The sequence below is a fragment of the Pecten maximus genome, chromosome 14 (genome assembly GCF_902652985.1).
Source record: "Pecten maximus chromosome 14, xPecMax1.1, whole genome shotgun sequence".
Lineage (NCBI taxonomy): Eukaryota > Metazoa > Mollusca > Bivalvia > Pectinida > Pectinidae > Pecten > Pecten maximus.
In genome coordinates this window covers 3,066,444-3,092,010 of record NC_047028.1, presented here as the reverse complement: position 1 = coordinate 3,092,010, position 25,567 = coordinate 3,066,444, and the positions used below count along the sequence as shown (strand labels likewise).

The 25,567-nt window shown below is 35.9% G+C and overlaps 1 protein-coding gene and 2 non-coding genes across 3 annotated transcripts; all 3 read left to right on the top strand.

The window, feature by feature from the left end:
- The first annotated feature begins 4,897 nt into the window (after nt 1-4,897).
- Trnah-gug lies at nt 4,898-4,969 on the top strand. The gene has a single exon. It is a non-coding gene; the product is annotated as a tRNA-His (tRNA).
- A 3,642-nt stretch (nt 4,970-8,611) lies between these two features.
- On the top strand, nt 8,612-8,683 carry Trnah-gug. The gene has a single exon. It is a non-coding gene; the product is annotated as a tRNA-His (tRNA).
- A 10,838-nt stretch (nt 8,684-19,521) lies between these two features.
- LOC117342210 lies at nt 19,522-25,091 on the top strand. The gene is made up of 4 exons (XM_033904265.1): nt 19,522-19,652; nt 23,040-23,209; nt 23,682-23,768; nt 24,299-25,091. Exons 1-4 carry the CDS (start codon nt 19,625-19,627, stop codon nt 24,578-24,580), a joined length of 567 nt encoding a protein of 188 aa, XP_033760156.1. The 5' UTR covers nt 19,522-19,624; the 3' UTR covers nt 24,581-25,091.
- Nucleotides 25,092-25,567: the final 476 nt, after the last annotated feature.

The following is a 25,567-nucleotide window of genomic DNA, read 5'->3' as shown; positions in this document are numbered from 1 at the left end:
AAACAGAGAAAAATACCATATTTACGTTAATTACGAAAGTAATTTAAATACTTCAACAAAGACTTTGTGATCTTCAGGATTCTAGGTATAAATGTTATGCAACTAGAATTACACATTGTGATTAGATAGGCATACTCCCCTCCCTACCATAGCTGTACTTAACCATGCATTACAAAAGTCAAGATTACACTGTCGGAGGCGCTCGAAGGTTATTCTTATTTAAAACGGTTTAATATTATGTTATACATGTATAGATATAATGTATGTCAACAGTTAAAATGTCATTGATTGTAGGTTTTTTTTTAATTTCAAGCAGATAAACTTTAAAGAAAAAATATCAAGGGCAAATTGATTGTAAAACATATAAGTCTGTATAAAGACAAAGGATATCTCGATCTTTTTCAGCCTTCAGTTTTTATACGTACAGCCGCCATCGGTATCCGTCCAGGAATGTGTGAAGCGTATGTTTCAGAATGTCGAAATCAACCTGTGTTTCGTTTGGCATTTGCTCATACGGCAATCGACGTAACCGTCCGACAAATGTATCCGCCATGGACTGTTGTCGAAATAAAAGATACAAATATACTTATTCTGAATGACCTACGAACTAAGACAAAGCGCATAAGTGTGATATGTATATTGAATAAATCATAGCACAGTACCTGTTACGTGAAACATGTTTAAAGATCAACAGGCGTTCACTAGACTCGTTGATATTGCTAGAGGACAAAATCATGATGAAATTCGAAATGGTCCTGAACAGATGTTACAATATAGCAGGGTAGATGTATTAACCTCATTCAAATGATCGGTGGGATCGATCATCCGACTGAATGTCATGTCATTAATTGCGACCTGGGTTCTAAAATATGTCTGTCAACGTGTCGTTTTTTGGCCGTTTACCAGCCGCTGGGGATAAGTCAGGGTCATTATGAGCCATCAAACTACCTTATCATGCCGATAATTCTAACCAAATTTGAATTAATTCAAATAGAAATTCAAGAAATCATGGTCGAAATGTTGATCTTCTATATAAACTCAAAGAAAATCTACCTCCCAAGCGGGAAACGTGAGACCCCAAGACCATGTAATTCACAACTTTGTGAAAGCACCTTACGGTCCTTCTATACATTCAAAGAACCTGTGCTGGCTGTTGACAATACCCTTTTTGAAATTTCAGCCAATTTGACCTATTTTGCCCCGTCCCTCAGGCCCCTGGTGTTGGGGACTTTATAATCAGCATTTTCGTTGAAATTCGTCCAGCGATTTCAGGAAAGTCGAAAACGCAATTTGATTAAGGACGGACGACGCAGGGCACACGACGACTGAATAAAAAGCCAATTATAATAAGTCATTTGAGACTTCGTCTTGGTTTATACTTAGTCTTAGGTGACTTAATAAAAGATAAACAAAATGTTAGTTAACAAAACATGTTTTTAATCATTTTTCAAAATCATACTTATCCAAATGTCGTTTCATGTCGAAGGAATTAACATTGATAAAAGTTTGTCGCTTGACTTACCTTCATCCTGTCAAACTCATTCAGGTCAAAGGATTCCACCCTGTCATTGAAATCATACACACCCTTCGCTGTAGCATACTCCGGATGTAACGATAACTTCCACTTTCCAAAATCATTTTGAATATTTTTGAATTCTTTAACAACATGGTTTTCTGAAATACAATACAGAATCAGTACGGCGGTGAGGGAACAAATAACTTTTGCATATATCTTTTCATGATGTTAATCATTACATAAATTATTGAAAGAAAACAGTCAGCAATTCGAATTTCAACAAAAACGAAGACAAAGTAGCTGTTAATGAGAACTAGAGTTAAACCATCTGGTCGGTATCCTTTAGTGATAAGACACACAAGCAATTAACAACTTTTAATGCAAATTGAGAATTACACAGTAGAACATAAAGTAACTTAACTGCACCATGCCGCTGTTTATTATCACAACTTACACAGAAGAATTAAAAGTGACAGGTAGAAAACAAACGAATTACCTTCAAAGGATGATGCTACAACTACGACAGCCAGGAAATGGAATAAGGCTGTCACCAAGGCCATGTTTGCCTACAGTTGTAATATAAAAATAACGGGAACCTTAAGTAGGGTTGGGTTGTTTAACGTCATTTTTATACATTTTGTACAAGAAACTTGATAACATTTATATTAAAACATTTAGATATTATGCCCACTTGATGGGCGTCACCTTAATTACCATTGCACTTAATCATGAATCATTGGTATCTCATGCTGAGCGTCAGGAACGGGTTATAGACTACAATTTAATGACTTCGGTATGACCCATCTACGGACATAACAATACGTTTCTCACATGAAGATATTAAATTGAGACAACAGTAGTGTATTTATTAGGGAGACGACACGTTGCGGATAGGAGTAAAGTGATGGAAATCCTCATAAAATAACTATTTACCAGATATTCCGGAAAGTAGATTATGCGGAACCTGTGCAATAATGCTTCTTGTCATGAACAGGAAATACGTCATGACCTAAGTTTGTTGACTACATTTGGATTTTCTCATATAGACTTATACATTTATATATTTCGATCCCACTGTACGTATGTAGATAAACTATATTTTCAATGTACGCCTACTCTACAAAATATTCGCCGCTTATTTTTCAAAGATAAGAACGATTCTGCTTACCTAAAACGCAGATATGTCAGTCGATTTTAACAATAAAATAACGCGCATTTATCTGTTTATGTAAATGTTGTCGGATTGTACAGTACAGACCCAAGAAGTGAATCGTATTCCCAATCATGCACGTCAAGATGAAAGAGATAACCGGGAAGAAATTGTAACACTTCCAAGAATGTTTTTAAAAACAGCCCGTGTTCTTCCGTAGTAACACATGTACATTATCAAATCGAGAGTTAAACTTTTCTCCTAATGCATTGTGTATTCCGTCGGGAGGATAACTTCAGGGCTTCAAGGTCACCCGGTAAGGCCAGCTGGTTCCTGATTACTGTGTAAGGTCATGGTGTTCCTCACCCGGTACAATCAGACACATGTAGACAAACACAGGTTGATGACCTCTACACCGTTAATCTCTAGCCCAGGGATACACAAAGGGATATGTAATGTAACACTATCAGAAATACTTTTTATACTTCCTGGGGAAATCACGAATTAAATTCATAGCGTTCTATTCCTTTTCATACAAAACAGTACATTTAAAAACAAAAGTATTTAACTTTAGATACAGAGATGAAATAAGACTTGATGACTTAAACATGGTTTCATATTCAAATTTATATCCATAACAAAGTTTTTTTCAGTATTTCTGATACATGTACATCAGTTTGTGAAGATTTTTCTTGTCATTGAATATTTGCAATATTGTTAAAGATAAGTTACGCTTACATATTTCTCCAGTGCATTGATTCACATGTTACATTGTAATAATCATGATTTCAATTTCAAAAACTTTTCCATGGCAGGTATTAATAAGTATATATATTTAGAATTGACCGATGTCAATCAAATAGAAAAGCAGAAAAGGTTGTAAATAGCAGGCCGATATAAATAAAATAAATGAATGTCAATATTGACAGTCAATTTTGACACCTTAACTTAAAACAAAGTGGTTAGTATTAGAAAATCAAATATTACAGTATATTAAACCTATATGGAGTAATTGACACCTTAATAATAAAATTTGCATTGAAGTATTTAAGAAATGTAATAGTTCATCTGAAAAAGTATTCAATAATACATACCTTGTTAATCCTCGGAATGCAACAAAGCTGTACACGAGCTGCCAGACAACTGATCACGGTCTCTCCTCCCTCTGTCGGTCACGTGACGAGAGGGAGGTGAACATGAAAGATTCAGACTGTAGATAATAACCGGAAGTAAACGAAAGGTTTGTCAAAAGATAAAACGTGCAGGAATCTTAATGATAGTATAACGATACCCGATTTATCGCTACATTGACTATAATATTGACAGTCAATAATACACCTTGGAAAAGGGGACTTTTATTTAAAATGATTAGTTATATTGTATTTAGCACATCGGTAGTTATATTGTTTTAAGGTGAATCTACACAGCACATTCAGTCAAAACAGTGATATTTTACACACGCCTATAAATTCCTACTATGGTTCAATTTTTGTTGACATGTAATTTGTTAAGCCATTTGTAAATTTTAACAAAACATAATTAGCTCATTTGTATCGCAAGTATTACATAAGATAGCCATGTCGTTTTGCTCATAAGTGTCTGAAGCACAGAGTAGGAGCATTGGCATGACCAGATTCCACTTTATAATATCCATAATACTTTTTTTATCTCGAAATGCATCTTGTGGTCGTGAGAAATATCACACAATTACGGCATAGAAGGAGGCTCAACCGTGGAGTTTGGGGTAAAATATGCCTTTTTTTCTAAAAAAGGCCTACATAAAGTCAAATCCGATAAAACAAATGCTCCTACCCTGTGATATAGACACTTGTGAGTATAACAGCTTTTCTATACAAATGTATAACCGTTAGTAAATTGTACTTAAAAATCAATACACTGTGGAATAGTGGATTTTTGATACAGAATCATTTGTTTTATTGTATTTTACATATCAATACACCTTGGAATAGCGAACTTTTATATTAAATCATTAGTTATATTATATTCAACATATCAATACACAGTGGAATGATGGACTATAACATTATTGGTAGATTCAACCTCCAAGATTTAGCCACTTCTTTCCAAACAGTCTTTGTTCTATTTCACTATACCTTGAGGTGTATATTAAAGATACCGCCAAGTATGTGCTATCAACCTTCCTATCGTCTAAGTACACCTGGTAGTCTTAAGTATATGTAGGCTATCTCCACCACATATCCGCCAATACAGCCGTGATCGTATAGTGGTTAGTACTTCGCGTTGTGGCCGCGACAACCCAGGTTCGAATCCTGGTCACGGCAGCGAGCTGTGGCAGTCGCTGTTACGGCACGGTGGATTTTTTTTTTTTCCTGAACTGATAATTTGCAAATAATGAAAGGGAATATATTTATGTTTCACGAGGATATAATTTTGTTTCGTTTTACAATGTATCTGCTGCTTACTTATGAAAAATATATACACTTAGTGCGTGTGCAATAGAATATGCCATTCTAGCGTTTCAAGGCACTTGAGATTCTACATGATTTTCCTCCCCCAGGGTCAACATGTTATTGGTCAAGTCATGACCTGGTCGGATTTTGAAAATGCTGGACTGGCTTTACGTTTGAGGATCTAAATAGCGTTTCAGATAGGATATCATACAAATGGGAAAGCCACAGAATAACATCAACCAGCTGCCTTCTACTTCTTATGATCATCATAATATATATTTCTATCTTGATTTTTAGGATTATGAAATAAATGACCTTGCAGTTAGATCTCATCTAAAAGATAATACAATTTTACACTTATTATGTATAACCTTCAGTGAACTAAAGATATAACTCATTTTATTAGATTGGTTCGATTAAGATATTTTACAATGTAACCCCGCTCTTGTTTATCGCGGTCCGAACGGATTGACCAACTAGAAAAAAGGCCTGTTCAAGAGCCGTTAGTTGCTGGTTATTACAATGTAAACAAAGCTGGCCCTAGGAGCGACAAGAAGTGTTTCCTGATGAAATCAGGACAGTCCTGGAGACCAGAGTTTTTTCTCTTATGAAATAAGCCGGTTCTAGAGAATAGAGTTGGCTTACGTAATAGCAGGTACCCCATACCTGCTAGAATGGCTTCAGAAACACGAAATCGACATTTGTGGTATATCTGAACACCGGGTTAGAGAATTCAATCTGTCATATTTTGATATGTTTAAACATTGTCGCTACACATCTATATTTAAACCTGTGTACGAAATTGACTCTTTTCGATAGAAATGTAACATTAGAGTGTTGTGATCCTTTGTAAATCTAACAAGTTTGCTATGAAGGAAATAGATGTTGATATTCCTAGGGGTAGTAGGGTGGGGATATTCAAACTCTGAAATAAAGAATATTAAGTTGCACTGTTTTTCAGTCAATGTGTCCGCCTCTTCCAGACTGATTGATATTTTTAAGAGCATTCGGAGATACTTAAGTCATTGGTCGAAGTCTATTCAAAGAAAGGAATGGCTGTCGTTATTGGGGATCTTAATGTCAAAATATGAGGGCATGTCTTCTTTGTTCCAGTCCTTCCTTGATCGGGTTAATCTGATATCTGTGAATATACAGGCTAAATGTATCGGTCCGAGGTATACTTTCTTCACAATGAATCATATTTTAGTACAGTCTAATATTGAAGATCTGGTAAGTTATTGTAAAGCATTGGATGATGATTTTTTTTTTCAAAACACCAGTCATGTTCAAACTTTTTGAAATGACGATATCAAGTACGAATTAACTCGGTAATATATTCAAACACTTTCTCCAACAGACATCAGTCATTTTACAAAAATAACCTTTGTAGTCTATGTATGTCATTTAACCTACAAGAATGTAATAACTATAATATGGAAAATTGTTCGAATGATTATGTTGCCTTTTCAGACAGCAATAAGGCGTTAGATACGGTATTGCACGCTGGTCTATAACTAAACATAAACTGGAGACAGAGGCAAAACATTGGTTATTCTCAAAGAAATGTATACAAATGTGGAAAGTTGTATCTTGTTTAATAGCTTACAAGGGGATCTTTGTCCGCAAAAAAATGTACTTTATATTTATTATTGAAAATTGAATGAAATAGGGGCTTGCGGTAAAGTGACTGCAATTACATGTATTGACTCAAAAGTGCCAACTCAAGATGACGATATGTGCCTCGTAAATACAAATTTTCAAGTTTAAAAAGGTCGACATATGTGAAAGCTATATTAAGACGAGGAGGTTTACGTTCTCCTCTGCCAGAAGTAAGATCGTATTGTTTCCCATAAACGCACTTCACATTACGTGCAAGCTATATATCTACACACATGTGTTTTACCAGTAAATAAATTAAACATGTGGGCATATTGTTAAATTGTAAAAGAAATTCGATTAAAAGAACTTCTAGAACATGTTGTAAAATAAAAACTGGTATTATGTCTCTTCTCAAGTCTGGTGCTCACCCTAGTGTCCTCAACCCTCTCACAGTAGCTAAGTTAGTTAAGATGAAAGTATATATATCTGCTTTATTTTGATGCAGAATTTGGTTACTTTCCAAAACTGAATTTATAATTTTGGAACGAGGGCAAAATTTTATTGTTAAGTCTATCCAAGGATTAGAAAAAAGATCCAAAACAGACTTGTGCGTACCATTGCTTGGCTGGACACATGGAATCATACACCAATATCAAGAAATTATTATTTCTGGGGCGAATTTATTATGTGGATAGAAGTATGCTAGTGCAAAGAATATTTCTAACGATATTTTTTTTATGTTTAATGTAAACATTGGAAAGTAACAGGGATTTATACCCGGCAATATACGTATATTGAGGAAATATTCACTGTATGTCACTTTTGTTGATTATGTATAACTTGGGTCTCTCCAGGAAAGGTACTATGGAAGGAAACTTGTTAATAAAAGTATTTGTAGGACAGAATAAAATGCACGGTTAGGACGTATGTCAATTTTTTTTCTTAGTGAAGTCAATTCATGATAAGCTTGAATCACATTTCTTATTAAAACTATTGAAACCCCCCTATAGACCACCCCCCCCCCCCCACCCACCCACCCCCGTATTATAGATATATCCATTGTATTCTTGAACAGCAGGGAACTATGTAAGTAGTGTGGTATGTTAAACAGTGATACTATGATACATAATATAATTCTTTACTGTAATAAAACTGCATACGTTCGTTCAAGACAAATTGTGGTGCCATTTAATCAGAAATATGGATATACATTTCTTTATATATCTACACGATTCATCGGACTTTGATTTAACTAATATATCGTTGGGAAGTACATCTAATTGCGAATTGTGAATGAAGATTTTGAATATTTCAGACTCACAAACTTAATATTTTGTATCAAATGTTTAAAACATATGGACCACTTAATTATAAACAATTATCCAATGCCTTTTCACTTGTAAAATAACTATGTACATTTATATGATCCTCATCTGAATGTTGTTTGTGATTTAATAATCTGCTGATGAAATCCTCATTATTTTGAGGAAATTAAGGCAATAATAATATCATATCTAACAAATCAATACACTGTAGTAGAATAGTTTACTTCTATACAAAAGCCTTAGTACACCAATACACCTTGGAATAATGGACTTTTGTATACAATTATTTGTTATATTGTATATAACATATCAATACACCATGGAATAGTGGACTTTTTTGTAAAATCATTTGTTATATTGTATTTAACTCATCGATACATCGTGCAATGATTGTATAGCATTATTGGTAATTTAAATCTCCAGATTAGTCACTTCGTCCCTAACAGTCTTTGTTCTATTTCACTATACCTTGAGGTGTAGATAAATCTAAGATACCACCAAGTATGTGCTATCAACCTTCCTATCGTCCAAGTACACCTGGTAGTCTTAAGTATATGTAGGCTATCTCCACCACATATCCGCCAATACAGCCGTGATCGTATAGTGGTTAGTACTTCGCGTTGTGGCCGCGACAACCCAGGTTCGAATCCTGGTCACGGCAGCGAGCTGTGGCAGTCGCTGTTACGGCACGGCGGATTATTTTTTTTCCTGAACTGATAATTTGCAAATTAGAAAAGGGAATATGTTTCTATTTCATGAGAAATTAAGATATATTTCATTCGTTTTACAATGGAGCTGCTACAATCATTGCGTGTGCAATAGAATATGACTAAAAACTGGAGATTCTACATGATTCCCACACCGCAGTCAATACGTTTCGGTCAAGTCATGACCTGGAGAAATTGTCGAAATCGTGTTTCTTTACATTTGATCACAATTTATTTAAAAATATTTTTTCCGTTAATAATCGAAATTAGGATACAGGTAGGATATCAAACAAATGGGATAGCTAATTTAACATTAACTATTATACACATGGGGTAGTTAATTAAGCATTAACTATCATTCACATGGGGTAGTTAATTTAGCATTAACTTTCATACATATGGGATAGCTAATTTAGCATTAACTATTATACAAATGGGATAGCTAATTTAGCATTAACTATTATACAAATGGGATAGCTAATTTAGCAGTAACTATTATACAAATGGGATAGCTAATTTAGCATTAACTATTATACAAATGGGATAGCTAATTTAGCATTAACTATCATACACATGGGGTAGTTAATTTAGCATTAACTATCATACACATGGGGTAGTTAATTTAGCATTATCTATCATACACATGGGGTAGTTAATTTAGCATTATCTATCATACACATGGGGTAGTTAATTTAGCATTAACTATCATACACATGGGGTAGTTAATTTAGTATTAACTATCATTCACATCGGGTAGTTAATTAAGCATTATCTATCACACACATGGGGTAGTTAATTTAGCATTAACTAGCATTCACATGGGGTAGTTAATTAAGCATTAACTAGCATTCACATGGGGTAGTTAATTAAGCATTAACTAGCATTCACATCGGGTAGTTAATTTAGCATTATCTATCATACACATGGGGTAGTTAATTTAGCATTATCTATCATACACATGGGGTAGTTAATTTAGCATTATCTATCATACACATGGGGTATTTAATATAGCATTAACTAGCATTCACATGGGGTTGTTAGTTTAGCATTAACTCGCTGCTTTCTACTTTTGATGATGGCTATCATACATTCCTATCTTGACTTGAAGGATTCTCAAACAACCGATCATCTCGCGGATCCCTGCTAAAGATTGGTATAGATATTAGCATTCAATACGTATCATAACCTTCAATGAATTCAAGATATCAGCCTTTTTTTATTGATTCGTTCAAGATATTTTACAATGTAACGCCGCTTTCGTTTATCGCGGTCCGAACGGATTGATAAACTAAAACAATGCCTGTCCCAGAGTCGATCCTATAAATCCTTTATGAAATAAGGCCGTACCTAGAGACCAGAGTTGTTTACTGATAAGGCCGGTCCTAGTGACCAGAATTGTTTACTTATAAGGCCGGTCCTAGAGACCAGAGTTGTTTACTGATAAGGCCGGTCCTAGAGACCAGAGTTGTTTACTGATCAGGTCGGTCCTAGAGACCAGAGTTGTTTACTTATAAGGCCGGTCCTAGAGACCAGAGTTGTTTACTTATACGGCCGGTCTAGTGACCAGAGTTGTTTACTGATAAGGCCGGTCCTAGTGACCAGAGTTGTTTACTTATAAGGCCAGTCCTAGAGACCAGAGTTGTTTACTTATATGGCCGGTCCTAGAGATCAGAGTTGTTTACTGATAAGGCCGGTCCTAGTGACCAGAGTTGTTTCCTGATAAGGCCGGTCCTAGAGACCAGAGTTGTTTACTGATAAGGCCAGTCCTAGAGACCAGAGTTGTTTACTGATAAGGCCGGCGCTAGATACCAGAGTTGTTTACTGATAAGGCCGGTCCTAGATACCAGAGTTGTTTATTGATAAGGCCGTACCTAGAGACCAGAGTTGTTTACTTATAAGGCCGGTCCTAAAGCCCAGAGTTGTTTACTTATAAGGCCGGTCCTAGATACCAGAGTTGTTTACTTATAAGCCGGTCCTAGAGACCAGAGTTGTTTACTTATAAGGCCGGTCCTAGATACCAGAGTTGTTTACTTATAAGGCCGGTCCTAGAGACCAGAGTTGTTTACTTATAAGGCCGTATCTCGAGACCAGAGTTGTTTACTTATAAGGCCGGTCCTAGATACCAGAGTTGTTTACTGATAAGGCCGGTCCTAGAGACCAGAGTTGTTTACTTATAAGGCCGGTCCTAGAGACCAGAGTTGTTTACTGATAAGGCCGGCCCTAGAGACCAGAGTTGTTTACTTATAAGGCCGTACCTAGAGACCAGAGTTGTTTACTGATAAGGCCGGTCCTAGAGATCAGAGCTGTTTACTGATAAGGCCGGTCCTAGAGACCAGAGTTGTTTACTTATAAGGCCGGTCCTAGAGACCAGAGTTGTTTACTGATAAGGCCGGTCCTAGAGACCAGAGTTGTTTACTGATAAGGCCGGTCCTAGAGACCAGAGTTGTTTACTGATAAGGCCGGTCCTAGAGACCAGAGTTGTTTACTGATAAGGCCGGTCCTAGAGACCAGAGTTGTTTACTGATAAGGCCGGTCCTAGAGATCAGAGCTGTTTACTGATAAGGCCAGTCCTAGAGACCAGAGTTGTTTACTTATAAGGCCGGTCCTAGAGACCAGAGTTGTTTACTGATAAGGCCGGTCCTAGAGACCAGAGTTGTTTACTGATAAGGTCGGTCCTAGAGACCAGAGTTGTTTACTGATAAGGCCGGTCCTAGAGACCAGAGTTGTTTACTGATAAGGCCGGTCCTAGAGACCAGAGTTGTTTACTGATAAGGCCGGTCCTAGAGACCAGAGTTGTTTACTGATAAGGCCGTCCTAGAGACCAGAGTTGTTTACTGATAAGGCCGTCCTAGAGACCAGAGTTGTTTACTGATAAGGCCGGTCCTAGAGACCAGAGTTGTTTACTGATAAGGCCGTACCTAGAGACCAGAGTTGTTTACTGATAAGGTCGGTCCTAGAGACCAGAGCTGTTTACTGATAAGGCCGGTCCTAGAGACCAGAGCTGTTTACTGATAAGGCCGGTCCTAGAGATCAGAGTTGTTTACTTATAAGGCCGGTCCTAGTGACCAGAGTTGTTTACTTATAAGGCCGGTCCTAGAGATCAGAGTTGTTTACTTATAAGGCCAGTCCTAGAGACCAGAGTTGTTTACTTATAAGGCCAGTACCTAGAGACCAGAGTTGTTTACTGATAAGGCCGGTCCTAGAGACCAGAGTTGTTTACTGATAAGGCCGGTCCTAGTGACCAGAGTTGTTTACTGATAAGGCCGGTCCTAGTGACCAGAGTTGTTTACTGATAAGGCCGGTCTAGTGACCAGAGTTGTTTACTTATAAGGCCGGTCTAGTGACCAGAGTTGTTTACTTATAAGGCCAGTCCTAGAGACCAGAGTTGTTTACTGATAAGGCCGTACCTAGAGACCAGAGTTGTTAACTGATAAGGCCGGTCCTAGAGACCAGAGTTGTTTCCTGATAAGGCCGGTCTAGTGACCAGAGTTGTTCAGATAAGGCCGGTCCTAGCCGTCTCAATTTTTGCTGTCAATGCCTGTATCAACATTTTCAGTCCCGTTAATACATGTATGTATTCTATTCCTTAATGGTTGTAGTTAAAAGATAACGGACCGGTTTCTTGGAAGGAAGGCTATGACACGCCAAGTTATCTTCACGGAGTAATGTTGATCCAGGACATGTAATTAACCAAATTAAATAAAATATCTTATACACTTCATGAGATATCTTACTGCATATGATACCTTATATTCTTTTCTATATTCTACATGTATATATATACATGTATCATACCTGTATAAAATATTATATGAAATAAGATATCTTATATTATAGATTATATATCTTACATTATAAAATAGGTATCTTATATAATTTGGTAATGTACAAGATTTACATTTCTCCATGGATAATAATCAATGACAATTCAGCTTGCCACTAAACGCCTACCATTTAGCACGAGTTATCTCCCTTGCATCGTGTTGTGATAGTGTTGGTATCGTTATGACCTTATACTTATATCTCAAATAGGTATAAAATATGTTCAAACGTTCAATGTGACATCTGTATTAACTTTGCTGCCTTGTTTTCACGTGTCGGACCCCAGGTGTATGGGAAGAAACGGAAAAGGAAGTTGTCATGAATATAATGTAGATGGTGTTATGTCTAAATTGTTTGTAGTTTGTGTTATCTTTATATAAAAATTCACATCATTAGGCGTCAGACAGCTAGCAGGTAATAGTTTTCAAATGGAATTAAGATTTTGAGCAACTAAAAATAATTCGACAGTAAAAATTGGAACATTAGTGATAATTTCGTGAAATATAATTGTAGAGATGACTTTTACAATCAATTCATTATCGGTATCATATCAGATCTACCTAAATGTTCTCATACCGAAAAAGCCAGCTATGCAAAGAATCAATTTAGTGCTCAACAGTATCAGAGAACCAAAAATAGATCTGGAAATACACAGGTATGAAAAAGGTTTGCGCTTTTACTTGTTGACTAAGACCAGGTGAGTTCACATAACTGGGACATTAATGAGATTTAAACAAAGACAAACATTACCATGTACAGTATGAGAGCTCGTGGTGATATTTCCATTACCAGTGTAAACATTACTGACATGTTTCTCTGGACTGTTCAATGTGCCGTTTACAGATTTACAGTCCTGATCTAGGGAAGTTCTGTGAGTCCAGTCGACTGGGTGGTATCGGACGGACAACAGATAACACGTTGAGAATGTTAATGTAGTTTACCGTCAATCGTCTCTCGGGTGTGTCGGTGTAGATAAAATCAAAATGTTAATAATATTTCGTGTAGAGACAAAATTTGCAGTACCTTAGCTTGGTATTACAGTTGTATTGATATATCGATACACGTGTATAGAAGGCGAGTTTACATTTACAATGGCGAGAACATTTCAGACAACTAAACAATGTACCATTTTATCCTTAAAACTGACGCATCTATTTCTTATTTTATATTTGGGAATATTTATAAGATAAACGGGAGGGTTGACAGAGATCCCTCCCGTGTCAGCACACCTATTGTGCTATAGACTGACCCCAAGGCTCCACCACCCTGGCAGCCCAACATTTGCTTTGGGAAATAAAATATGTGCTTGGAAAAAAAATGTAATAATATCTAGACTGCCCGCTGTCGGGCTAGTATAAAAAGGTTCTCTGATAATTAAAGTTTATATACAGAGATTGATAATCTGTTCTTTAACAAAGTGTCGTTAATTTTACCTTGACATCCCGTACTGTTGATCTCACCACATTTGTCCTAACGACCATTTATCTAATGTACATAATGGCCGAACAGGATAAAAAGCATTGAAAATAATATTGAACTGTTTCCAAATTAAACACGTGTTTTTTTGTGTTATTCGAATAGGTACAATGTTATTCTACGTATGTTTGCGTTTGATAAGTATATAACCGAATAATAAAAGCCTACAAAACTACACTATTCTAACCAACCAGACGCTGTTTGGTGTAGTGTAAATGGAACCTTTAGATTAGCAAAAAGAACATTTTAATTTCACTTTAAAAACGTATACACGACACTGGCGAACATATCAGAAATAAATAAAACCATTACAAATATACCAATATAATATGTGTTATATACAAATGTATGTCTGTGTACATTATGTGAAGAACTTGAACTTGATGTAAAAAAAAACTACGTTCTACAGGATCAATGTTTGGACATTTTTTCGTTAATGGTTCTAGGGATCACAAAGAAATACTGTTTTTTTTATTATGTGTGCAGCATTGATTTTGAATCTCTTCTCTTTTTCATGACAACGATTTCCTTCAACGAAAAAAAAAACGTCTTGATAATGCTTTAATAGCCTTTCTTCCTCAAAAGGAAACAAAAATAATAATAACACCTTTCCACTAATTCTGAGAACAATAGAATTTGTGCGTAAATAACGACAGGCTAGAAAGAGGACGAAACATTTTATATACTGAAACATGTACGTGTTACCGTGTACAGTAGTAGATCTGATTAAGGACTACCGGTACAACGGTGCCTGTGGTCACGGAATATACTCAGGTGACAACAAGGAATCATAGAGATAGCACGTATTGTTGTCTACAGTGTAATTACCAGTACAAAACATTCGTACGGTGGTGAACAGAATATTCACATTACATATCACCTCTCAGTCACTGTTACGAAATATACATATTATTACTTGTAACAAGCAATACATATTGTATTTTAACTACTCTATGGTCAACTCTCATGTGACACACAAACAACTACGGAATATTTATGATCAATGTATGATAACCATGTAAAAAAAACTATATTTGTTCATTTCGATATCAAATTTGCCACGTGTTACATGCTTGTTATTTGGCGGGCCGTTTCCTTGGTAACTTCCCCTGTTCTGAGTTGGATGATACGCCACCCAATAGGGGCTTATACTGTATAAACTTTTCCCTCTTTTTACTCCACTTGAATTTTACGTAGATTTTGTTTACACCGCCGGTTTTGTCGAAAAAAAAGGAAACAGCGGGGACGCTTGATCTTTTGGAACGCCCGACCTTTTTACCCGTGTTCGTGTTTGATACGTTGATACATATGGTCGAGGACAGACGTTAATACCAAGCTGACTTGGAGACTCCGAGCCAGAGGTGCATGGGAATCTCGGCGTAATGAAATAAATACAGGGTATTGAATGGTTTCCCGTTGAATATAACATATATTTCACGAATATGACAGAATATCGATATTTTCACGAGAGCGAAGTAAGAGTGAAAATTATCGATATATTATGTCATACGAGTGAAATATGTTATATTCAACGGGAAACCATTCAATCTTCGTTTTATTGCAAACACCGGAGAAATTAATAGTGTCAAAAAGTGCGGGAATCAGTAGTATAATTCATGACGTCGTCTCTTTGTGACGTTACTCTACGTCAACTTGACGGCGCCATTTTGAAAACGCACTTTAAGCGTGTCTGCTGTAATTGGAGAATCTGTGTATGAAAAGCTTACGTCAAGTGAGTATTTTGTCAGAAACTAGTCTTAATATTTCAGTAATACTGCAAAATAACCCATCTATCTCTCTTTCTTTTGATAAGAAATATCGGCAGGTTTCAAAGATGTGAATACAAATAATCGCTTTAATTTTCATTGCAAAATCTTAACTGCTCATCATTGCAGTGAAAATATGAATTTTATATTTGATTAACCCTTTCTTGTTAATAGACCGTCCCAACACCGAATATTGACTCTTGTACATCATTTAGATTACGTACATTGTTGAACTGGTAAGTTTACCGGGCAATGCTGGACACGCAAACCCAGCCATCCCTACAGAACATAAAGTAGACAAGATCGATTAAGTAAGCATATTGTCACGAGTTAAATTGTATAGACAAATTAAAACCAAACACGCGGAGCTATATATAACTTTAGAAGACGTACCCGTTTCGCGGCACCTTTATTATTGAATACTGAGTAGTATGTACTTATAAGTTAACGGCTCATTTCTATACTGTACAATGGGTTTGGAAAGTTGTCAACTTTCTCCTCAATAAACCTTTGTTACGGAAAAATACAACAGTCTATAGCAGTATGCAGATATGTGCATTAAATAGTACCCAAACACAGTGAAGAACGAATAGGAAAATCGGCATGGGGTCCATGCTATGATAAAATAGGCATACATGTATGTCGTGTGTTATATCTGTAAGGGATTACACAGAAGAAAAAAGCAAGATATTGGCGCCTTTTAAAAGTTATTTAAAAGAGTTATATACAGTATACATTTGTTTCATCCCTCTACGACGCGTCCATACGTAGGTCACCACTTTCCACAAAAAATGTCATCAGCAATGCAATTTATCACTTAAAATATTTGTCTTACAAACTGAAAAATAACAAAGTAAAGATATCTTATCTAAATTGAATTCATATTTCATGCAGTTAATGTACAATCGAACTTTGTTACAAAAATCCCTTGGTTTTATCCTGGTGTCCTGACTGGATAACTGTTTATCAAATATTTACACATATAGGGCGAGTGTAAATATGTTTATGGTCTTCAATGATAACGAATTTGCCGTGTCCATTAATCAATGTGTCACCAGTGTCCAGTGCGGGGGATTGTGTCTGAAGGTCATGTCGTGAGGACATTGACCGACATTGTCGGTATCAACTGTAGCTTCTTTTACTTTATATATCAATTATCAGTGATGACAAGACCCTTGGCTATCGAAGCACTATGCAAAAGGATTTCATTAAATAAGGTGATTAATGCACACATGATAAGGACATGAATGTATATAATTCTGCCCAATCGGTCAAAAATTTGGTATACAAATGTGGTTTTGATTCATACATTCAAAATCCATATTTGGAAAAAATGCATATAAATAACGCATCATTTCATCAATTGAAAAATAGCCCATTTATAAGTCTTATTTCTATTGATTCAACAAATCAAATAATGAAATGTACAACGTTATAAATATTGTATATATATCGACGTGGGGACTCATCAATTAAACTGTCGATTTGGCTTAAATGATTTGCTTCCATTTGAGCAACTTCCGGTAGTATGTTTGCCGTCTTACACTGTTTTATCTATATATATACCACATGGGGGTTATATTGATGATCCAGGCCTTCCCTCACCCATCCTTATTTTATCTATATATATACCACATGGGGGTTATATTGATGATCCAGGCCTTTCCTCATCCATCCTTATTTTATCTATATATAGACCACATGGGGGTTACTCTGATGATCCAGGACTTCCCTCATCCATCCTTATTTTATCTATATATATACCACATGGGGGTTATACTGATGATCCAGACCTTCCCTCATCCATCCTTATTTTATCTATATATATACCACATGGGGGTTATATTGATGATCCAGGCCTTTCCTCATCCATCCTTATTTTATCTATATATAGACCACATGTGGGTTATACTGATGATCCAGGCCTTCCCTCATCCATCCTTATTTTATCTATATATATACCACATGGGGGTTACTCTGATGATCCAGGCCTTTCCTCATCCATCCTTATTTTATCTATATATATACCACATGGGGGTTATACTGATGACCCAGGCCTTCCCTCATCCATCCTTATTTTATCTATATATATACCACATGGGGGTTATACTGATGATCCAGGCCTTCCCTCATCCATCCTTATTTTATCTATATATATACCACATGGGGGTTATACTGATGATCCAGGCCTTCCCTCATCCATCCTTATTTTATCTATATATATACCACATGGGGGTTATACTGATGATCCAGGCCTTCCCTCATCCATCCTTATTTTATCTATATATATACCACGTGGGGGTTACTCTGATGATCCAGACCTTCCCTCATCCATCCTTATTGTATCTATATATATACCACATGGGGGTTACTCTGATGATCCAGGCCTTCCCTCATCCATCCTTATTTTATCTATATATATATATATACCGCATGGGGGTTATACTGATGATCCAGACCTTCCCTCATCCATCCTTATTTTATCTATATATATATAACACATGGGGGTTATACTGATGATCCAGGCCTTCCCTCACCCACTTTATTTTCCTAGCTGTACCGTGCTCAAAATGAAGATCGTGATATCAAGCTATTTTAAGTTACCTCATATAAGCCAATATCATCACTTTTGAGACTTATAGGGTAGAAACAGCGGTGTGATACATACTAGTTATCAGTTTGTATCAAATAGATACTATGTAATTTGTACAGGCCTGGAATGTTTTCTAGAAGGGTCTTGAAAAGCTTTGATACGATTTCTTGCGAATATATTCATCAAATGATCACAGCTACAGGACGAACAAAAGCTCTGGAATAACAACAACGCTAATTAAAGTTTTCTTTGTCAAAATGCATGTATCCTTATAAACATCCTAATGCACCCCGGATACATGTTTACATTTTTTCGATGAACACAGGCAAAATGTCTTGAGGAAAATTTGACTTGAAAAAATAATGACCTGAACTTGACCTGAAGATTACCTGAAAATGAGGTCACTTTCACATGGAGATATTTTCAGATCGTTTTCAGGTCAATTTAGCATGAAAAAATTCATATGTGAATTGAGGTGAAATTTTTATGTCAATTCGGGGTAAATTTCAGGTCAGTGTGACTTTAAATATTTTTATTTGAGTCCAGGTGAAATTTTCAGGTCAATTTCTTGTTTTATCTGAATACCATTTGCCTGTGTAATATAATCAATTCTAATATTATAGCCCAGATACGCACCTGTTAAAAGGCCAGCAATCAAAACATAAATATTACGTACCTTGTATATTACTTATATTAAATGACATCATGCAATGACCTAATTTACCTGTGTAAATTGTGTAATATTGTGCTTTTTTTTATCTATTTTTAATCACGGCAATCGATCTTAGACATTTCGACATACATGTATTTTTGTTTGGAGTATGTGGGTACGTTAGTAAAATTTCGAAATACCTTCGATGACGTATATATACGATACATCAGCAGTGCCGAATAGTAAAGTTAATTCTGCGATAATGTTATACAATATATAAATAGCGATTAAACGGATTGATCCTAAACTTGTCATGTTATTTAATGTGCGAGTTTTCTCCATTTCCTGTTACATTTCCTGTGATATGTGTTAACCCACACACGAGACAATACTCATACTGCTGTAGGTTATGGCGCGACTGGCCTACCGTAGTACGACCCGTGTTCCAGTTTCTCACACGGTGTGTATGCGGCTATTGTTGCTATACAATACCCATGTTTATTTAAAGGCCGACATTGCAGGAGTACGCTAGTCACAACCAATTTGCAATCCAGCTGTACATACCCTGATCGACAGAATTTTCAAAATGGTTTGTAAGGTGCCATGTGGAACCGGTATGTATATTTTCTTCATGTAAATGTTGATGTAGTCTGTTGTACGTTCGTATCCCTGTGACGCTGCAAAAATTTGCTGCTATGCGTGTTACATTATATACATTATGTCGTCTGCTACAGTGTACAGGGTGTCTCGCGAAGCACTGATATGGAATATTACTATGTATTCTTAGTAGTTCCAATTGTTTATCTTCTCTCATAATAATAACTTAATTTCTTGAAAGCATGGGAATGGAGCCCTATCTTTAAATCGGCAAAAGTTCCGGCCTATCACAAGGAGACTTGACACGAACACACCGCAGCCTCCCAAAACACACATATGCACTCACCACACTCATACATGTCGCACGCACGGGAGGCCGTCCTTAAATGACCTTAGATGTTAATAGGACGTTAAACAAAATAAACCAAACCAAACCAAACCAGAGCTATTACTTAGTATTTGAAATATGTCCTGTTACCCAGTGTATAGCTTTAAATCACTAATACATGTAACTGTTGACAAATGTGTTTTGGGTATAAAATGTACCATGTGTAAATATGGTAATGTATATACCGGTTTACAGGTAAAACCAAGTGCACCCGGAAAGCCATCTTCGCTAGCCAAGGCTTCTGATTACGTGGAGTGTAACGTAATCAGAAGCCTTGGTTAGCGAAGATTCCGGAAAGCGGGCTGTTCTTATCATTGTGAACGTTATACAAACTATATAGATATACATGTAAGTTCAAATACCTTTCGATAAAAATGTTAACCGGGGCTGGGTACTGTGGCAACTTACCACAGCATGAAATATCCATTTAGCACACACTGACCTATTTTCTAGTAGGCTCCATGTCCGTGAACAACACACATCATAACATGTAAACATAGGTGGTTGTAGATTGGACCCCATATCCGTATACATACCTGTAAACATAGTTTGTCTGATTTTTATATTTCTTTCATTTAGCACGTGTAGATTAATAAATTACATTATATGATATATAAATGAAATGTAGTAAATTAAAAACAGTAAAAAGGAGCTTGCATTATCAGAAACCATGTCGGTAAATCTTACACATCGCTATGTAATTGAACAAAGAACAAATCTGTTATAGACGTTATAAAACCAATGTTGATTTTCCAATGGATTTTTTTTTTATATGTGTCTGATATACCGTTCAGGAGTATCACAGATTTTGTTTTTTTTAATACATGTGACCAGGGCAACGCCCAAAATATAAGCAGGTTAAGTATCACTTCATATTCACACTCGATACTCGTATCCTTAAAATTCTTGAAACTGGATCCCAGTAAAACCTGTTTTACAGAACAGGTTAAAAATGTGGTACCTGTACTGCCTTTACTAATACTAACAAAACCAATTGTTCTATATAAGGTTCTAGCCGCAGTGGTGTATTCAGAAACTTATGTTAAGAACCTTTAACCTAATATCCCCTTAAAATATCTCTGAACAAATACAGTTTAAAGTATTACTTTATATATGGTATATACTATATACATACCGTTATAAATCACTTGTACACTATCTGGGCTTTGGTAATTGTGCTTCCTTAGATAATGTGTATACTATCTCGGCTTTGGTTATGGTGCTTCCTTAGATAATTTGTGTAATATCTCGGCTTTGGTAATGGTGCTTCCTTAGATAATTTGTGTAATATCTCGGCTTTGGTAATGGTGCTTCCTTAGATAATTTGTGTAATATCTCGGTTTTGGTAATGGTGCTTCCTTAGATAATGTGTATAATATCTCGGCTTTGGTAATGGTGCTTCCTTAGATAATTTGTATAATATCTCGGCTTTGGTAATGGTGCTTCCTTAGATAATTTGTATAATATCTCGGTTTTGGTAATGGTGCTTCCTTAGATAATTTGTGTAATATCTCGGTTTTGGTAATGGTGCTTCCTTAGATAATTTGTGTAATATCTCGGCTTTGGTAATGGTGCTTCCTTAGATAATTTGTATAATATCTCGGCTTTGGTAATGGTGCTTCCTTAGATAATTTGTATAATATCTCGGCTTTGGTAATGGTGCTTCCTTAGATAATTTGTGTAATATCTCGGCTTTGGTAATGGTGCTTCCTTAGATAATTTGTGTAATATCTCGGCTTTGGTAATGGTGCTTCCTTAGATAATTTGTGTAATATCTCGGCTTTGGTAATGGTGCTTCCTTAGATAATTTGTGTAATATCTCGGCTTTGGTAATGGTGCTTCCTTAGATAATTTGTGTAATATCTCGGCTTTGGTTATGGTGCTTCCTTAGATAATGTGTATAATATCTCGGCTTTGGTAATGGTGCTTCCTTAGGTAATTTGTGTAATATCTCGGCTTTGGTAATGGTGCTTCCTTAGATAATTTGTGTAATATCTCGGCTTTGGTTATGGTGCTTCCTTAGATAATTTGTGTAATATCTCGGCTTTGGTTATGGTGCTTCCTTAGATAATTTGTGTAATATCTCGGCTTTGGTAATGGTGCTTCCTAAGATAATTTGACAAGTCATTTATATATCATTTGGAGCGTAATTCCCTATTATGTCGCTGCTTAACATTCCCTTCTTGTAATGTTATCTCCTGAAATGATACAACATTGTCAGTCCCAAATGATACCAATTCAGAGTAAATTAATGACTCATTATTAATGTCGGCTCCTAAACAAATGATCCCAAAGTGTATTGTTGGGTCCAAACGGTTGTTGATGGTCTTATCATTCAGAAATATGATATGAAATTCCACACTGTAGTAGCTATATAGGTTATTAGGCTAACTGGCTCGTCAGCACACACATCGCCATTATTTATAGTATAAAATATCTGTTAACCTATAAGACGACCAGACCAACAAACACAGATGCGGATGGCTTCATATATAAAACATCATGTCCGATTCTTGAGCACTGTGATTGGAGTCACATGTGACCTATCTCCATGTATATCTATCCCCATTTACCAGGCCATCTACGGATTTTAAAAGTAAACTTCTTCGAACGTGTTTAATAGTTTGTTAAATTATTAAAAATACAAACGTGAATACCACTTGTAGATAATGAACGAGTACTAGTACAATGTATATGTGTCAAATAATGAACATAAAAAAACATCATCAAGCTTTGGTCCTTCTATGACTCGTCGGTGATGCTAAAAGGCCAAAAAGTTTGCAGGTGTAAAAAGAAAGTCAATGGGAGGCATATATATGTGTGTAAGGACCAAGAATAGGTGATTGTTCAAAATATAAGGAAGTTTTTTTTTATTTGTTTAAAGAACGACATTGATTTTCTCTTAAACATAAATCGCTTGCTTGGCGATTGCAGTTCACTTTATTTAATTGATGTTATCACCTAGCTATAAATATATATATTACTTGTGGTAATAAAGGTGTTTTCAATTTTCCAGGTGCGGACTACCAAGTACGTGAGGAGAAACTGAAGATCCCGAAATACGTAGGCTACACGTTAATACCGGTCGGTATCATCAATATTGTCATAGGAATTGTAACACTGGTGTACTTGACCTCTTACAAATACCCACTCCCAACTGGATATCAGATATGGACGGGTATCTTGGTAAGTATAACTTGAATCTCATGTAGTTAAAGCAGGAACGTGATTGCAGTCCTGATTGATATAAACTTAAAACGTATAGTATGATGGCTACGTAAATATTAATATTTTCTTTGCTGAGATCACTATCATTGTTATTTTAAACGTCACTATGGAGATATTAATGCATTCCAAAATTCATGATAATACTGATGTAGATATACCGTACATAAATACATATTCATACATTTAAAAAAACCACTTACATATGACAAAATAAGACAATTTCGACCCATTATTTAAGCGGGCCTTGAACTCGCGTCACAAAATTACCTATCTTAGAATATTAATTATGTATCCGTTAATCAATTACACATTGGTGTACTCCCAAAAATAGATATTTAGAGCTGATTAGTAATACATGTCAATATGCATAAAAGTATGAAAATATGTAGTGAAGACCTTCAACATTGATAAAAACGATTTTGTTTTTCAGGCAATAGTGATTGGAGTATTCGGTGTCCAGCTCGGATCGACATCAGAAAATATGAAACAAGATGTCTCCCCCGAATTCAGGAAGAAGGTAGGTTTCTCTCAAAGCTATCAGAGCGAATATAACTGTAGATTACAGACTCATTAAAATGCGATTTCTTTATAAATAGTGAAATAGGATTAAGATTAAGCAATACACAAGACTTTACTGTGAAAATATTACCTTAATATATGATAACGGACTTTAAAACACTGATGTTTGTAAACAATGCTACAAGGAGAAGTTGGAAAACATGGGTGTATGTGACGAGTCGGTGCACGTTCTGCTTCGAGCGGCAACATAACGTTCTTGTAGGACCTAGGCTTACCGTGTTCACTTTTAAAGGTAGTTAATTAGAATACACGAGTTGGATATATAACAATGATTTGTATGTGACTTAATAATAGCACCAGGAAGTTTTCAACAGATATACATGTATGATAACCCTTTGTTAGGTTTCCTCTTGTGATCATGCTGATCTACTTTGTTAGGTTACTTCTCGTGATCATGTTGACCTAGGTGACTTAAATGTGGACTTTCTTTATCTCATATTTATACAATATGTGAATGATCTGTTGCAGTTCTTCGCATTTTTCTGGTCCTCCAACACCGTCAACTGGTTAGCCACCCAGGGGTTTGGTTACGCCATTGCCAGTACTGTCATATGTGAAGTAAGCGGATGCTCCGATAAGAACGACCTCCTCGTTGCTCTTCACGCCATTACCATCGCTCTTACTCTGATTATTTGTATCGGCGGATGGATGGGACAATATTTCTTCTATAAGTTCCGTAAGACGTACGGAATACTGAGTGATAAGGAGATACAACAGCTTAGTACCAGTCAAATGATGCAGAAGAGCTAGAGGAAATGAACTGACTAGACCTGGCTAACATGTACACAGTCAGATCAGGCTATGGATCACCATCATCGCCGGGAACCGTTATGATATATAGATCACGTGATATGTTACATTACAAACTGACTTCACTATTTCTAATGGATTGACGGTTCGTCTGATGTTCGCCTCATCTCCAGATTGGTTTCCATTGTTCTGACGCAACTGCCTCTAAATGCTTCTTTGCTTATAAATAGACGAACTATCCGATCCAAGAATATTTACAGACCTCTACGATGGAACTTATAGAAATGGTGCTTTTGATTTCAACAGCAGTGAAATATGTAAATACCGACATTTGTCAAGTGTTAGTATCATGTTGGCAACCGGGCAAGTTCATTTCGCTGATTTATCGAAATCAGTTTGGATTCCATCAAAATTGCTGACAGTAATAACTGAAAAGAAATGTGTAAATAACTGTAGATATGTACGCAAATAATAATGTGCTAGTTAACCTGTGCTTATAGTGCTATAAAAACACTACCCTAGTCGTACATTCGAATATATTTGACATTGTGTTGTAGTAAATGAAATGTATAATAGTAGTTTGAACTTTGCATACAACATATATATTTATATATATACTAGAATTAGCAAAGTCCCAGTGTCCGTTATTATATATATCCTAACAATGTTAAGCGTCTGAAGATGTAATGAAAGCGCTCTTGCTTTACAGATCAACGTGTCTTGTTTTTATTATTTAACATTTATATTTATATGGTAATGATACTATTTAAAACACATTGATGTGGAAAGCATTACATCTGTTATGATGAATTCTAGGGCATAGAGTATATACATGTACATCTTGTTTGGGATACATCTCGTTGGAACCTTCTGGGATATTACTATGATAAGACAACCAAAGATAATTTTTCTTTTTAAGAATCATACATGTATTTACAGTTTCAATGTTTGGTATACATATGCATACAAAATCCAAACTTAAATGTA